This window comes from Patagioenas fasciata, chromosome 4, assembly GCF_037038585.1.
Source record: "Patagioenas fasciata isolate bPatFas1 chromosome 4, bPatFas1.hap1, whole genome shotgun sequence".
Classification (NCBI taxonomy): domain Eukaryota; kingdom Metazoa; phylum Chordata; class Aves; order Columbiformes; family Columbidae; genus Patagioenas; species Patagioenas fasciata.
This window is the reverse complement of record NC_092523.1, coordinates 42588272-42603461: the sequence shown is the minus strand read 5'-3', so window position 1 is coordinate 42603461 and position 15190 is coordinate 42588272. Positions and strand designations below refer to the sequence as shown.

General features: G+C 37.4%; 1 protein-coding gene across 1 annotated transcript in view; it reads left to right on the top strand.

Annotated features, from left to right (window-relative positions):
• The window catches only part of CPE (carboxypeptidase E), a 59090-nt gene extending 49859 nt beyond the window's left edge, over positions 1–9231 (top strand). The window contains exons 6-9 of the mRNA XM_065836795.2: positions 349–488; positions 2873–2972; positions 5258–5376; positions 6500–9231. Of these exons, the coding sequence (XP_065692867.2) occupies positions 349–488; positions 2873–2972; positions 5258–5376; positions 6500–6598 (458 nt within the window). The 3' untranslated portion in view covers positions 6599–9231. The remainder of the gene's footprint in view (positions 1–348; positions 489–2872; positions 2973–5257; positions 5377–6499) is intronic.
• Positions 9232–15190: the final 5959 nt, after the last annotated feature.

Sequence of the window (15190 nt, the reverse complement as noted above, 5' to 3'; positions counted from 1 at the left end):
TTGATATGTAAATATTTTAGCCATAATCACAAATCATTTCCATTCCTGAAGCGATAGTAAGTAATTTATATGTCAACTGTCCAAAAATGTGTCAGGTAAGAGTACAGAGTCCAGGTGTCAATTCTTTTCCAAACTTTGCCTGGAAATAAAATATTATTGGGAATTAATTGTCTTTTTGGTTTCTCTGACTTGAAGTTTCTGAATTCCAAACTAAACTGAGTACTGGAACTGCATCAACTGTATTTATAGCTATTCTTTTCTTAATAGCTGCAGCATCTCATGTGTCCCTCTTTATTTACTTCAGAACAATGCAAAATGCATCACTAACTCTCTTTTCTGGCATTGTAGGAATGCAGGATTTCAATTACCTCAGCAGCAACTGCTTTGAAATCACAGTGGAGCTTAGCTGTGAAAAATTCCCACCTGAAGAAACTCTGAAGGGCTACTGGGAGGACAACAAGAACTCCCTTATCAACTACATTGAGCAGGTAACAAAAAAGAGGATAACAAAACTCTAGTAATTGTACATAAAACTTATCAACTTTGTACTGTGTGAATGTTAATTCAGAAGTTCATATAAATCCAACTCCATAATTCTTATACGTCTCTAAGGTGGTAAATCCTGTGTAATTTTTTTCTATGTATGTAAAAGAGGAGGGGAAAAGAAAGATATTATAGTATGGAATTAATCTTGCCTTACTTAAGCTGTTGCAGACTTTTAATGTAAAGGATTTGTGTTGACTTCATCAATGGAAAGAAATGCACATCACCAGAGTGTATAACTCATTCCCCCAGCACTGATGTGTGTATGAAGAGAGATGAATTGTCCTCTGCAGGTGTGGAAGTGGGTGTATAGGTGTGGGATGCATCGCTCTGGATGTACAGGGCCCGAGATGGCTGGACCAGGCTGTATCTGCCTGGCAGCTCAGTGTCATGTCAGTGGACATCTTTAATCCTGGTTTTGTAGATACTCCACTGCTCTCTGATTGCATGGGCTGTTGATACTCAATGTAGAGCTGTCCATGTGATAATTCCGTTAAAATTTACACAAAATCGGGTTAGAAGTGTAAAGTTTAGTCATGGGTTTAGATAATTTTGTGCTAATAGGTTGCTAGATGTTGAGATTCCTGAAATAGATCTGTGAGTGTATTTGTGTATTTGGAGTGAGACGCTGCTTCTCTTTCCCCCTGATCCCCCAATCATTTAAAGCAAATGTAACAGGCTGCACTGAAATGATGGTTCCAAGCAGCGTGAGATTATTGAATTTCTGAAACCTGGATATTCTAGTTAAGGATCACAAATACATTTGAGATTATTAATGGCTGCACACCTGGAATTGGTAAATCAGAAATCTAGTTTGTTAGCAAAGCTGGTCAATTAATAGATTTGTTTATTTAATAGATTATTTGTGCAGAAATGCTTTAGTTAGCTAGAAATCTGAAATATTTGAATATTTGAAATATTTTAGTTATACCATTCTGTTAGTAAGTTGCATGTGGGCTGAGGAAAAAGCTGTACCTACCCTGCAAATTTTTACTCATTTATTATGGTATCCATCTCAAATTGTTCAGCTCCTTTGTGCACAGGTTAATTTTCTCTGACTCATGAAAACCCATGGTGTCACTGCATTTTCAAAATTACTAATGTGTGAGAGATTATTTTGCCAATTTCCTTTGCTCCTGCAGAGCTGCTACCTTTATCCTTGAAGTTCAGATGGTCTATCTGGAATTAGTTTTTATACTCTTACAGGATAGGAGTCCAGCTCTATGTTTCAGCTCCCCTGTGATTGCTGAGGACACTACAAATAAGTACTTTCTGCTTTTCTAAGATGCTTTGTGTTAGCCATCTCCCACAGTGAGATTAGAAGAATCTGGTGAACGATATAGCAGCTGAATATACCATACAGGTTCTTAAAAGGGAACATCAAAATCAGAAAATAAAATTTGTAATCCACAGGTCTTTTCAAATATCACAGAATCAGAGAGAAGCCTGAACTACACGGCACTTCCTGTTCAGTTTCCAGGTTCCTCATGAAATGCATCTCTGCACAGGTTCAAAATGCCCTATTCTCCCCAGCACTGAGAGCTTCCTATCTCAGGCTGTGGAAAAAGTAGTTGATCCTCAGTTTCTTGGCTCTGAGGAGCTCAGTCTGCTTTCAGGCCGTGCTTAAGAAATACCAGCAGGACTGTTCAGCATGGTCAAATCAGTGCTTTAACTTCATATATACTGGGAACAGACAGATTAAGTATTGAGGGTGCTGTTGCCTAGAGGATGTTGCCTTAGAGGCTAGAAGGAACTACGATGTGACCCACCATCCCATTTCTCTCACAGAGTATGAAGGGACTGTTGCTCAAAGATGTAGATGTTTTGGGTGCACAATAGAGAGCTCAAGCATCTCAGACAGGGATTGCCCATCAAAATCCAAGTACCCACAATTAACCTTGGTAATGGTTCACTTCTGAAGCAGTTGTGTCCATTATCAGCCCTAAATTCTTACAGACAATGAAACTTAAAACAAAAATAAGTTGTGGGTTGTTTTTTTTTTTAAGTTCTTTCAAAGCTTTTCACTACATTCATTAATTACCATTGACAAAGACTTTCAAGTCAGCGTGCACATATGCTATGATTTGCTGCATATTTCTGATAAATGTGTGCATTGCAGAGAAATTAATATAACTACCAGCTGAATTATTTTTCCTCTTCACGATTTTTCCATTATAATGTTTAATAACTATCCTTGATAGTTGCCGGCCTGTAGACTGTGAGATCCATAATGTATATCAATAGATACTTCACTGACAAAAATGCCATATTTTCTTAAGAATTTTCCAGTGATTTCTTGTGTGTTGCTGACTTTATTTATTTATTTTAGATTCATCGAGGAGTGAAGGGGTTTGTTAAAGATCTTCAGGGCAATCCAATAGCAAATGCTACAATTTCTGTGGAGGGCATAAGCCATGACATTACATCAGGTGAGCATTGCACATCAAGAAAACAAGAAGTGTTGGAACCTATCACCTTCTGCTTGGTGACCTGAAACCCTTTCAGATCTTATTAGCTGAAGCCTGAAGGGAGCAAAATTTTGAAGCCAGGAAAACATGTTGTTCCTCAAGCAGTTTGTTGCCTGAAGGATTTAATGAATTTTTCTCTCGTATTTTGCTCCCAAAGTAGCTGGATCTTGGTTGTTGGGACTCCATGGATTTCTGCCATGAATTGGTTCTGGTGGCTCTTGATTATTTTTGTTTGGTTTGTATTTTGATTTGTGGTGCAAGTAGTATTTCACAATGCTGCCAAGATTGAAAGTCTGTCAGCAGTGCTGTCTTGAATCTAAAAGCTAAAATGACACCCAGACCTGTTACATTACTGAAGATGTGATCATACCTTTTGGTGTGTAAATTCTTGACACACTTTCAATTTATATATCTTCCTCCTGCGAAGGTAAATTCTCTCAACTGTTTACGATTGTGTGACTTTTATTTTAGAAGGGTGGTTCTAAAAGAGGAAAGTATCATGCTGGTGTTTATAGAAAATTATTCTGAATGGCATTTTTTTGTTTGTTTGTAGAAGACAGCGATTAGAAAAGCAATACTAATATACCAGTGCTTTATGTATGATGGAACATTATGGTAATTTTCTCAGTGATATGTCTCACTACCCTGTTAGAGATGCAAAATACTATGATAAAGGAATGGTAGACTCTTCAGTTGACTTTGATTTTTGTTTTTTTTTTTTTTCTCACATCACCTGCAAAGAGAGCAGCATTTCTGTCAAGCAGGAGAACAGTCTGTGATAACATTAGCCACCTTCTTTCACTGCAGAAGCCAAAAAGTATAAAGGCTGGAAATCAATTTTCAGGTATAATAGGAAGGGAGGGGATAAGCTGTGCGAAGAGATACTTAGAGGTATGAGGGAGTGATGCATATGATACTGCAGCTCTTGCTTCTATGGTACAAGAAGCATCTAATCATGAAGCCTTTCACAGAGTTGTGTTTGTATAAGCCTGGAAGTCATGTATTGTCAAAACAGTGAGCAAAACAAAACAAGTACTCGAATTTTAGCACATTCGAAAAGAAGGATAATTTTTTTTTTTTTTTTTTTTTTGTTCCCTGCTCCTTTGTTCATGAGTTGAAGTTCAGCTTTGTTCCAGTGCCAGGCATTAGAATAGATCATTATCATAGCACTGCAGCAGTATTTTTTTCCTTTCTATTTTATGAAGCATAAAGTCTGGGAACAACTGGACAGACTACTGACGTTTTTTGACCATGTGAATTGCAGTAATATTTCCTTCTGTGTGCTGTGTAGCTGCAGATGTGCTGAAAAAGTGTTGAAGGAACTAGCAGTAAGAGCATGGCCAAGTGCTTTAAATGGCACTGCTAACTGACCTTCAGAGTAGCCTTGCAATGTTTTATGAAATTCTGCGTGCAGATAGAGAAGTTCAGAGTATTAGCCTGTGACAAGTTAGATGATTGCCTGGTACAGGCAATCTGGTACAAGGACAATATGATTCTTTGTGAAAACAAGAGATAGTCATTTTCAGATAAGAGAATGATGCCTTTTTATTCTGTGTGTGAAAAAGATGGTCTGCAGTAACACTCAGTACAATAAGAGCCTTTCTTTGACCTGAGTGAATCAAAATGTAATGTCTTTTTGGTTTTTTTTAGCTAAATGGAAGAAAAAATGCCCTAGACATTGCCTGGATATTGAAACATGTAGATCATGATGCTTCAGGGGTGGCAGATGTGGAATAATCCAGGAAAAGATCCTTTATAATTTTTTCTGCAAGATAAATTGCGAATGGCAGTCCTATTTATCAATGAGAATAACATTTTTTTAAAATTTGGATTTTCAGAATGCAGAAGGACATTAAAAATCCACATGGCATTGCAAACTGAAACTCAGACACTTAACAGTAGCTGCATGTTGGCCGGGGCATGCTTCTAAAACAGCATAATGTCTCAGATTGTCCTTTTCTTCATTGTGCTGGAGGTCTTTCAACCTCAGCAGGCAAAATGTTTCATGGAGGCTACAGCACAACTTCAGAGTTTAAATTTGTGTTTTGGTTACCTAAAAAGGAGAAAATCTGTATGATATATTTATACAGCCCTTACAGAACAATCCTTTCAGGTAGGCAGAAAGAAAGAACTGATACAAATATGAAAGATGTTGACAAGTTATACAATCCCTTTTCCTTAGCTGCATAATTAGTTTTACACTTTTTTTTTTTTTTTTTAATTATCATTATTATTATTCTCTACAGCCAAGGATGGTGATTACTGGAGATTGCTTGTGCCTGGAAATTACAAACTTACAGCCTCAGCACCAGGCTATCTAGCAATAACTAAAAAAGTGGCTGTGCCGTTTAGCCCTGCGGTGGTGGTAAGTGCTCATATGTATGTTGGTTTATCATCTATTATATATTAAAAAGTCTCTTTCTTTTTTTTTTTTTTTTTTTTCCTCCATGGTGTCCATATAAGCAGGAGGTGGTTTTTCAGAATATTTCAGAATATGCTGATTTAGAAGACAGACAGGAAAGCTACTCTTCTAGTACTTGCTGCACAAGCCACCGAGGGTAATCTCATTGTAAACTCATTTAAACTCTTGTTGCTCTTATTTAAAATGAGAAGACACACAGAGAGGTAACATTAAGATAGTTACATTTTTTTAATTGGTTAATATATGAATAGCTAATGAGAAGATTACAAAATATCATTAAGTATTGCGACATAAAAAGTGTAAGAGGTGTTGAGGTTTTCATTGAGACTTCATATTTTTAGTCTAAATTGTCAAGTGACTACCTGCAAAGATTAAAACCAGAGTTCAGATATGTGCAGAAAGGTAGTGGTGGAGCTCTGCTTTGTGTAGATACCTAATATATATAGCAAATAAGACCTAGGCTGCATCTAAGAGTTCAGAAGCATTTTTAATTCATCCTCTGTACAGCTGCGGATTCCACTCGTAACAATTAAAATAAATACTTATTTCTCTAGTGTGTATCATACTCTAGGATACACTGCACTAGCAAATCATATCTACACTAGTGAGCCATTTGTCAGAAAAGCTCCCTGTATCTTCTTGATGGTATAAAATTGATTGTTTTGATATACTGGTGGTCTGCATTGGTAGGTGTCAGACATCAATACACTGATGATACTTTTTATTATATGCTAGAAGACTTATACGGCTAGCTATTATTCAGTTTTAATTTGATTGGCTTATATTTTTTTAAGTGTTTAGACAAGTCAAAGTCCAGACAAATGTCTGGTTTCTTTTGGAAATTTTGCTTACCTATGTGCGTGTTTTAGATAAGTTTATTGTACTCATATGCCGGTATTGTGCATATTTAAATCAGCCTTGAGACTCTGGAATAAACCTAGCCTAAAATGGAAGCTACTTCCCTAAGCCCCATGTCTATGTTAAACAACTTCTTTCAATAAGTGACTTATAAAAGCCAACATTTCTCTCAACAAATCTTACTGATGTTTTTGATTGTTTCTTTTAGATTGATTTTGAACTGGAGTCATTGTCTGAAAGAAAAGAAGAGGAGAAAGAAGAGTTGATGGAATGGTGGAAGATGATGTCAGAAACACTAAATTTTTAAATGAAGATTTTGGCTTTACAGCTTTTAATCTATTATATGTTGACTTAGCATAATGTACTGTGGAAAGTCCCTATATTCTAGATTTTGTGCACTTCACGATAATTAACTTTGAATTTTTCAGTCATCTTTTGATTAATATGATCATAAATAACTACTAGCCTCCTAGCTAGATAAGTTATTGATTTTCTTTCATATTGTTATAGAAAGTTACTCTTATATACAAATCAGAAAAAAATATGAGTGAATGTCTCTGCGGCCTATATGGGAGTACAATCTGTTGTGTATTATTTTCAAGTTCAGAATATATAGGTTAACTCTTGATTTTAAAAAAGAAATATGCTGTAGTCAATTCCCAGTAATGCCAGAAATATTTGACAATACATAGTAGTAGACAGTGCTCTTTACTGAGTTCTATATTGGATGCTATTGAAAAGATTTATAATTACAGTGTGGTGGTGTGATAATGTTTTACAAGGCTTAAAATTCAGTATAACATTTTGTATGTCTCTGGTGTTGGAGCTATTTAACTATGTAGGAAACATAAGCTGACTTCATTTTAGTAAGCAGAAGGAATCTGCATAAGCTCTTTTATTAAATAATGTCATGGAATAAATTCAGGAAATAGCTGAGCTTTATTCCTTAAACTATTAATGACGTTTCAGGATCAGGTTTTAATTATTTCTTGTTACTTATTAACCAAATCAAAAATTCTGGATGGGTGAAGAAGAAGAGCTTGTGCATCTTGTTAATATGCTGTTAGTGTTTGTTTTACAGCAAGGTAAAAAAAAATAATCATTTCAGGTGATGTCTGTTTTAATTAGATCACTACCTTTTCAACAGTCTTTACATGTCAGTGGTGTCTAGATAATCACCCAAAAGTTCATATGTTCAGCGAAAGCTACCAAAACATTACAGTTTAGACAATGAACTGGAAGTCTACTGAGGGCATTCATGTAGTCTCACAAGTCAAGAATGGGTTTGTCAACAACTTTGTTTCTTCTGCTGGTTAGTCTTATCTAAAACTAGAAGCAAGACAGATAGTGAAAATTTTTTCAGTGTGGTGAAATTTTCCAAATATACTTGATAAAAAAAGCAATCTTAGTTTTCAAAAGCTCCTTCTTCTTCCCATTTTTCTTGTAGTGTGCTTGAGTATTTTGCCCAAGATGAATGAAATTTGTGGAGTCAGAGAATATACATGAACTGTAGTGGGGGCAAATTTGGTATAATTCTTCTGAAACCACTGCTCCTGTGCTACTTGATAGCAGCTGAGCATCTCATCTGTTTGAAGGATTGCATACTTTTGCTGGTCTATTTTAATTCAAGATCAGATGTTCGATATAGATTTCCTTCCTCTGTTTCTTTAGTACCACTGTCTGTGTCTGGATTAGTATACTATTCTACTTGATGCTGTAAGAGTCCAGTACTGTTCAGAACCGACCAACAATGCATTATCAAGTTCCTGCCATAAGTGAAAAATCACATGTTTAGGAGTAAGATCCAAATTTACCTCCTTTGGGCATTTAAAAAATCTGCTGAAAATACTGTTTTTTTGAGAACCTGAAATTCTTCAATAAAGATAGCATTTGATTCTTTAAACTAATTGTCTTATAGTTTCAGACAGATTGATAAATTGAACAGCAATAAAAGGCATAAATTTTCTCTGATCAAGATTTTGCTATGTAGCCTGTGTCTCATTTGGGTAGGAGATATTTAATTCCAAACTGGAGGGGAACTTCAGTTCCTGTAAGTTGTGTGATGACCTTTAAACCTCTGTTGTGATGAGGAACCCCTGTGGAAAAAGAAGAATCTTATCTGTACATGTCTTGGTAACAACTTGTGTCTAGTTGCGCATGAGAATGTGAGTAAAGGATGCCCAGTTACACCAGCTCGGGTGTTTATGACAGTTTGAAGGGCTGAGACACATAACACAAAACACGCTCTGGGTCTGGAAGTAATGATGCAGTTTTCAATAGAAGCAGGTGAAATCGAAACAAACTGTATGAAAATGAATTACAGCAAGACACCGCTGGCAGGTGGGCAAATGGCTATAGGAGTGTTTCTGACCTGTAAACTAATGTAATAAGGCAAGTGTATATTTGTATAGAACACCCTGCTCTGCCCCTTCCAAACCTAACAATTTCAATCCAAACAATATTACTGCACGGTGCTATGCCTGTCATACGTCCAGTCTGTGTGGTAGATTGTGTGGCATAGCTAGTGCAGACATTACACCAAAGTGATCTCATAACACCTAATCTGGACTTGTATTGTGTGTGTGAGATCCTCTGGTCTACTGTTCCCTGCATTTGCAATTAAATGTGGTGTCCCTTAGACAATCTTTTCATTTTGCTCTAGATACCTGCTCGCTATTACTGTGCTGAGAACAGGTTAAAATGATTTAATGTTACCACACCAGAACCACTGCCACTGTTCTTGCTGTAGGTAAACATCCTTAGCAACAGCATAGCCAGGACTCTCAATAAATTAATTCATTATGTAGCTTTCTTAGCTGAACTGTGTTGTAGGACTATGTATGTTTAAATGGAAGATTAAGATGTTGTGTGATGCTGAGCTTTTGGTTAAAAAGGCACATGCTGTACTGTTGTACAATAAATCTACAGGTTTATTTAAAATGTAAAGTGTGTGAGTAATTTCCAGTTTAAAACATGACCTCTTTGGCTGTGCATGTCTGCAAAGTGTGCCATGAAAATCCTCAGTGAGGTGCGTGTGCCAATTCCTTTGCTGTTTGAACAGAGAAACGAGACTGGGATTAGTGCTGGTATCCCACTGAGAGCCACCCATAACCCTTAACTTTGTGCCAGAACATTCTTCTTTTGCAGTATACATTTTTCTGAACATTTTTCCTGTGCAGAATTTCAAGTAAAGTAATGGATAAGAATGAGATGCTCTGCATCTGTACAGGGTCAGTGAGGACAAGGCATACACTTTTGTGTGTCTTTTCGCAATATTTACAAATTTATCCTTTTTTTCATCACAGTCCTTAGGATTAGAAAGCACAGTGTGCAGTGTACTTCCAAACCTGTGGTACCAGGCATTCCTTATAACTACAGTGGTCAGGATTATAATAATGAAGTCAAATAAAATCACTGTGTATGAACTATATTTCCCTTTTCCTAGGTTGTGGTATTTGAGTCGATAGGTGTGAATTCACTTATAGTCCTGGATATTCCTGAGCTGATAATGACATATATTCAAGTGTAAATTAAAACTGATATGGTATGTAAGAAAGAATTGCTACCAAGTTTCTTTCTCTGAGGTTTTTTAACAGCTCTAACAGGTGTGTAGGGAACACTTAATAACTAGCCCATGAAAGGGAAGAGAATTCAGAGAAAGATGACAAGTAGGTTGAGAGAGGCTAGAGTTTAATTTTAAAGGCACATTTCCCATAAGCCTGATTCTTTCCCATATCTGCGCTTAGTTTGACTCATTCCTGCAGAGGTTGTAGGATAGCAGCAGTTTAATGTCTGCCTCTCTAAAAGTTAAATCAACCTTCTAGAGCTTCCCAGTAAACCTGCTCCACTGGAAGAGTGCCTTGTTTCCTACCTGTAGTTAGCACCTAGCACCTATGTAGGACCTGGAAACATCACTGCAGCACTTGCTTTGTGCCTTCCTGAACCTTGCAAAGAGCTCATTCTGATCATCTCCTTGGAGGCATTTGCTTTTATTCCTCCTGTACATTTTTATTTATGTAGAGCTACATCTGTTGTGAATAGTGTACTGCTTGCTAATTTGACTCATAAGTTTGGCCATTGACACACCCTCAGTTCCAGTTTTTCTGACTTCTATAATTAAACCCAGAATATAAAAATACTCATGAGATTTTTTCTGAAATTCATGGCATAAAAAAAACCCCAGCGGGTTTGTTTGTTACCTGGCTTGTGAGGGTTTTGAGTGAGCTTGCTTCAATATCCATTTTTAAAGCCTGCATTTTGGGAGGAGAAAATTGCAACTGAGAAATTGATGTAATCCTATGCCTGCAGGGGCTAAGGTTTTGAGTAGTACAGCAAGTATTGGAATAGGCAGTATAAAAATGTGATATTTAGAAACAACTACTCTTTACTTTTACCAACTGTGATAATGGAAGTATATTAATTGAGTTAAATGGCCTTGCAGTCCTGATCTTTCTTCAGCCCTCCTCTTTTGCCTCTCTATGCCGCAGGCATTGTATTTCAGCAATGACATAAACATATCCATGATTAGGCATCATTTATCACAGTGCTATATTTTCCCTGAATTAATGATTAATACTTCATGTTATTTTATCTTTATCCTACTTCCATGTTCAGTTAAAACACCACAGATTTTCGTAACCATGCATCCCTTTGTACACAGTGGAAACTGTCAAAGAGAGAAGCTGAAGAGTGTGGTTCCTGCTTTGGGAATATAGAGGGAATCTGGCATCTGGGAATGTGCTGGGAGCACTTCAGTATTGTGAAATAAGTAGATTTTGTAGACCTTTTTGCTAATCGTTGATTAGTAAAGGGCTCAATAGGGTTAAGTGCCCATGGGATTCTAGGAGATCAGTATGTCTGTGCCTTTAAACTTCAGGCAAAGCTACTCTGGAAGGATTCCCATTAGTTTCGCTGAGGTTTTTATCAAACCCTCAAACCTGGAATCTGAGTGGTTAGGACTGTCTGGTGCCAACAGTACTCATTTTTCATTTGCAATAATTGTTCTTCATCTTTTCCAGGAGAAATATGCAAAATAATAACCAACAAATGAAGTCCACTTTCACAAAGTGCAGAATTGATTGTGGAACTTGTTAAGAGCCATTGCAAGACCTAAAATAGAAATAATGGACCAGTGGCTACCTACAGCTCACTAAGCCTCTGAACCACTGCTCAATGGAAGATAGAAAGGTAACTCAGGGTGCCATTTTTGTTACATTCACCCAGTGCGGATATGATCAGGGCCATAATTTATGGACAAAATGCAGAGCTAGATGAAATGCTCACCTGACTGCAGCAGGGCAGCAATAGAAGAGTTCACAGTGTTGCAATACCATCCAAAAATGTGATATTTCGGTTCCTCAGCCCAGAGGAGCATCTCTTCTGCAGTCTGCCCCGCTGTGTGTGCTGGTGTCCAAGGGTGCAGAACCAACATTCCTCCACATTCCAGCACCTCTCACACAAAAGGTAAATTAAACACGTTTCAAAAACTATGGATGAGATTCAAGAGAGGATTTGACTGCCAAGAGCAGTACAAAATTACAGTCTGACTTCCCTTTCTTCAGCTCACTAAATATCCGCTCATGTGGCTTTCTTTGGCTGCTTCCAGTTCTCTCTCTGGGTGTGTCAAAAACTAGCCCAGCCTGAGCAGCTCAAGGATGACTTGTGCCAAGATTCATCAGGAGTGGATTACAGGGCTTGCTTGTGTCTAAAGATCCTAAGTTTGCACTTGTACTGTGAGGCAGGCCTTCTGGCATGGCCTGGCATCCTGAATCTTTGGTTGTCCAGGATGGGGACCCCACCAGTAGCTTGCTCTTGGCCTGCATGCTTAGAAGACAGATTCTTCACCTCCCTGGTGGTACAGGAAGAAGGACCTGGTTTATGCCTTTGATTCCGTGTCAGATTGTGGCAGGCATACATTAAGACTAGGAGGCTGGGAAGTACTCCTGGATCTCATAGGTTAGACATGGTCCAAGGCATCCTTTCTGAGATGTGGTCTTAGAAACTCATTCTGAAAAGGAATAGCAGTAAACCTAATACTGTGTTCTTTCCTCTTCAGATTCAGGTAATTTATTTCAAAGTTTATAATCGTAATAAATTTATCCCTGTATATGCGTGTATCAGCATATCTACTTTGAGTTTTCTGTGGGGTTTGGAGTGCTTTTTAGTTTAAAGAAGTTTTGGATAAAATACAGAAACAGCTTTGGAGCGAGCACACTGACACACAACTGAAGGTCATGTGCTGTGCAGCATTTGTTATTACTGTGTGGCAAATAAGGGGCATTCGCTCCAGTCCCATTGTTGCTAGGTTTTAATAGATGTAATAAAAACTGTTGGGAGTCGGCTTTTGCAGATGTTTAGCATATAAAAAGTCAGGGCCCGGAAAGATATTATTGCAAAGAAAAGACTTAGGTGCAGCAAAGTTTATATATTTGATTCACTGTGTGTATACATACATAAATTGTGTGTGTGCATACATACATAAATGTGTGTGGGAGCGAAGGAGCAGGGCGAGAATGTATGTAATCCTCTGTGGGCTATTTTAGGCATTTAATTGCCCAGAAATCCTTGAAGGCACCTATTCTATTTGCTGTTAAGGGAACGCAAACTCCTGTTTTTATGAACCACGTCTAAATCAAATGCCTATGTTAGACAAGAGAACCCCAGATAGACCCTTGTGTTATGGGACTGAGTGCCCCAGAGAGCAAAGCAGGTGCCCCTCAGTGGGGGGGGGGCAGGCCACTTTACCAGAGGCCAGGTGAGCCTGGGGTCCAGTTACTGCCTACAGGAATATTTTAAAACATTTAACATGCAGCTCTAATGTAGCTGGTGTCTATGTCAAAATGCCAGCAGTAGCTGCTGGCTCAGCATGCAGTTGGTCCTGCATCACGGCTGATGCACCAGATGCCCTTCATGCACTACGCTAAAGCCTGTAGACCTGAATATTTTATTGCATTTTGACCTAAAATTCCCATTTGTTAGCTGGTTTAGTAGGGTTTTTACAAAAGAAGCTTCTGAAAGGAATGCTTTCTTGTGCCTTCTTCAGGAAACAGAAAGACTAAACGAGAAGCAACTGGTTCTGAACTTAGTTATACCAGGACATGTGCCTTTCCAAATAAATACAGATTCTGTCTTCAGCTCTGTATTTCCACATACATCTGACAGGCGTCAGCATCAGATGCCTGTTACGATATGTGGTAATGTGCAAGATGTTAAACATCTGCAAAATCTTCTGATAATTTTTGTAATGTCTCAAAAGTTAGACATAGCTTGCAGGGGATTTCCACTGAAAAGAAACCAAATTTGGAGGGCATTCTAAGTTAAGTCATTTAATATTTGTTTGCCAGTGCACTGAATGGAATTACAACATGCCAAGATAAATTCAAATTAACATGAAAAATATTCAGTACTATAGGTTGTGGGTTTACATAAGTTACTGGCACATTATGTTAAGAATTCTTGGATAGATAGTTGCGTGGAAAACAAAGTCCAAGCAGCAACAACAAAAAATTACATATAGGACACTTGAACAAGTGTCACAGAAGAATGACATTTTTACCCAGTGGAATTTTTCTTCAGCAAAGCAAACGTGGAGATGTGTTCACAGACTGTTTTAAAATTAATTGATCTCAAACTCCTCATTTTAAATTTAAGAAAACTGAAGCCAAATAAAAATAGAAAACACTATGAATTCAAAAATAAAAATACAATAAATGCAAATTTAAAAGATTGTGAAAAGATCACAAGTGAACATTTGTGTACCAAAGCAATTCACTTATGATAAAACTTCATTAGGTGTGTTTGAAAACTGTAGGTCAAAAAATAATTAAAAAAATGAGTCACTGAAAGGTAAACAGTAAAATTTTGAAAAACATACTATTCGGCTTCCACTTGGATCTTTCATTCGTAAAAAGGTCAATCCAGATTTTTGATATTTTGTGGTATCATACTTATATTCAAAAGCATTTTTACTTGCTTCATAGTTTTTATTAAAGTAGCCACATAATTGAACCCGCAGTCTAGCAAAGAAAGACTAAACAAGATCAAATGGTTGGCAGCTGAAACTAGGCAAATTCAGAGGCAGAACTAATGTTCATTATTTTCTTAGTGAGGCTAATTCACCTTTGCAATAGTTCATGTAGCTGTACAGCAGATTTTTCATCACATGATTTTTTAAAAAATAAGACTGTTGTCCTTACGAAAGGCTGTTTAAATGCTGTTTGTGTTCCTTGGCTGAACCAATCCTTTATTCTTCATGGGTACGCCCTTTCAGTTGATTGTCCCATCTGGTTTAATTGTTTCCCAAGGCTTTAGACAATCACACATCCCTTTGAGCTTCTGCTTCATCAATCTAAGAGCATTTTTGGATGCATTAATTATGAGATTCTGAGAATTCAGGCTTGGATTCCATGGGCAGTATCTGTATGCCATTAAAAATATCTAGGTATTGATTTTCCATGTTTGCTTCTGGGTTGGTTCCCTCGCTATCTGTGCTCTGAATGAAGCCAAGTGAGATTTTATCTTTGACTCCGAACTGAATTTTTAAAAATAAAAGAATCTCCTGTAGTGATGCGTTTGATTTTGAGATCAAGCAAAATGCATAAGAGGGCTTTCCCTCCTCCTTCAGTCTTAGAAGGTTCTTGTTTTTCTTGGAATTACAGTATTCCCAAAATTTACTAATTAAAGCCTGACTTACTTGCATGATATTTCTCATGTGAGCAGCTTCTGCTCCCATAATATTCAAGAAACTCATTTGTACTGCAAGTCTTCATTCCTCTGAAATCCATCTGTTTCCATGCAGAGGGATGGGATGTCAAAGCCATGCATTATTTGTTCCCCTCTTTAGGAGCTGGTAGTTGTTCCTTCTCCAAAACCTACTTTTTTTTTTTCCCATTCCAATGGC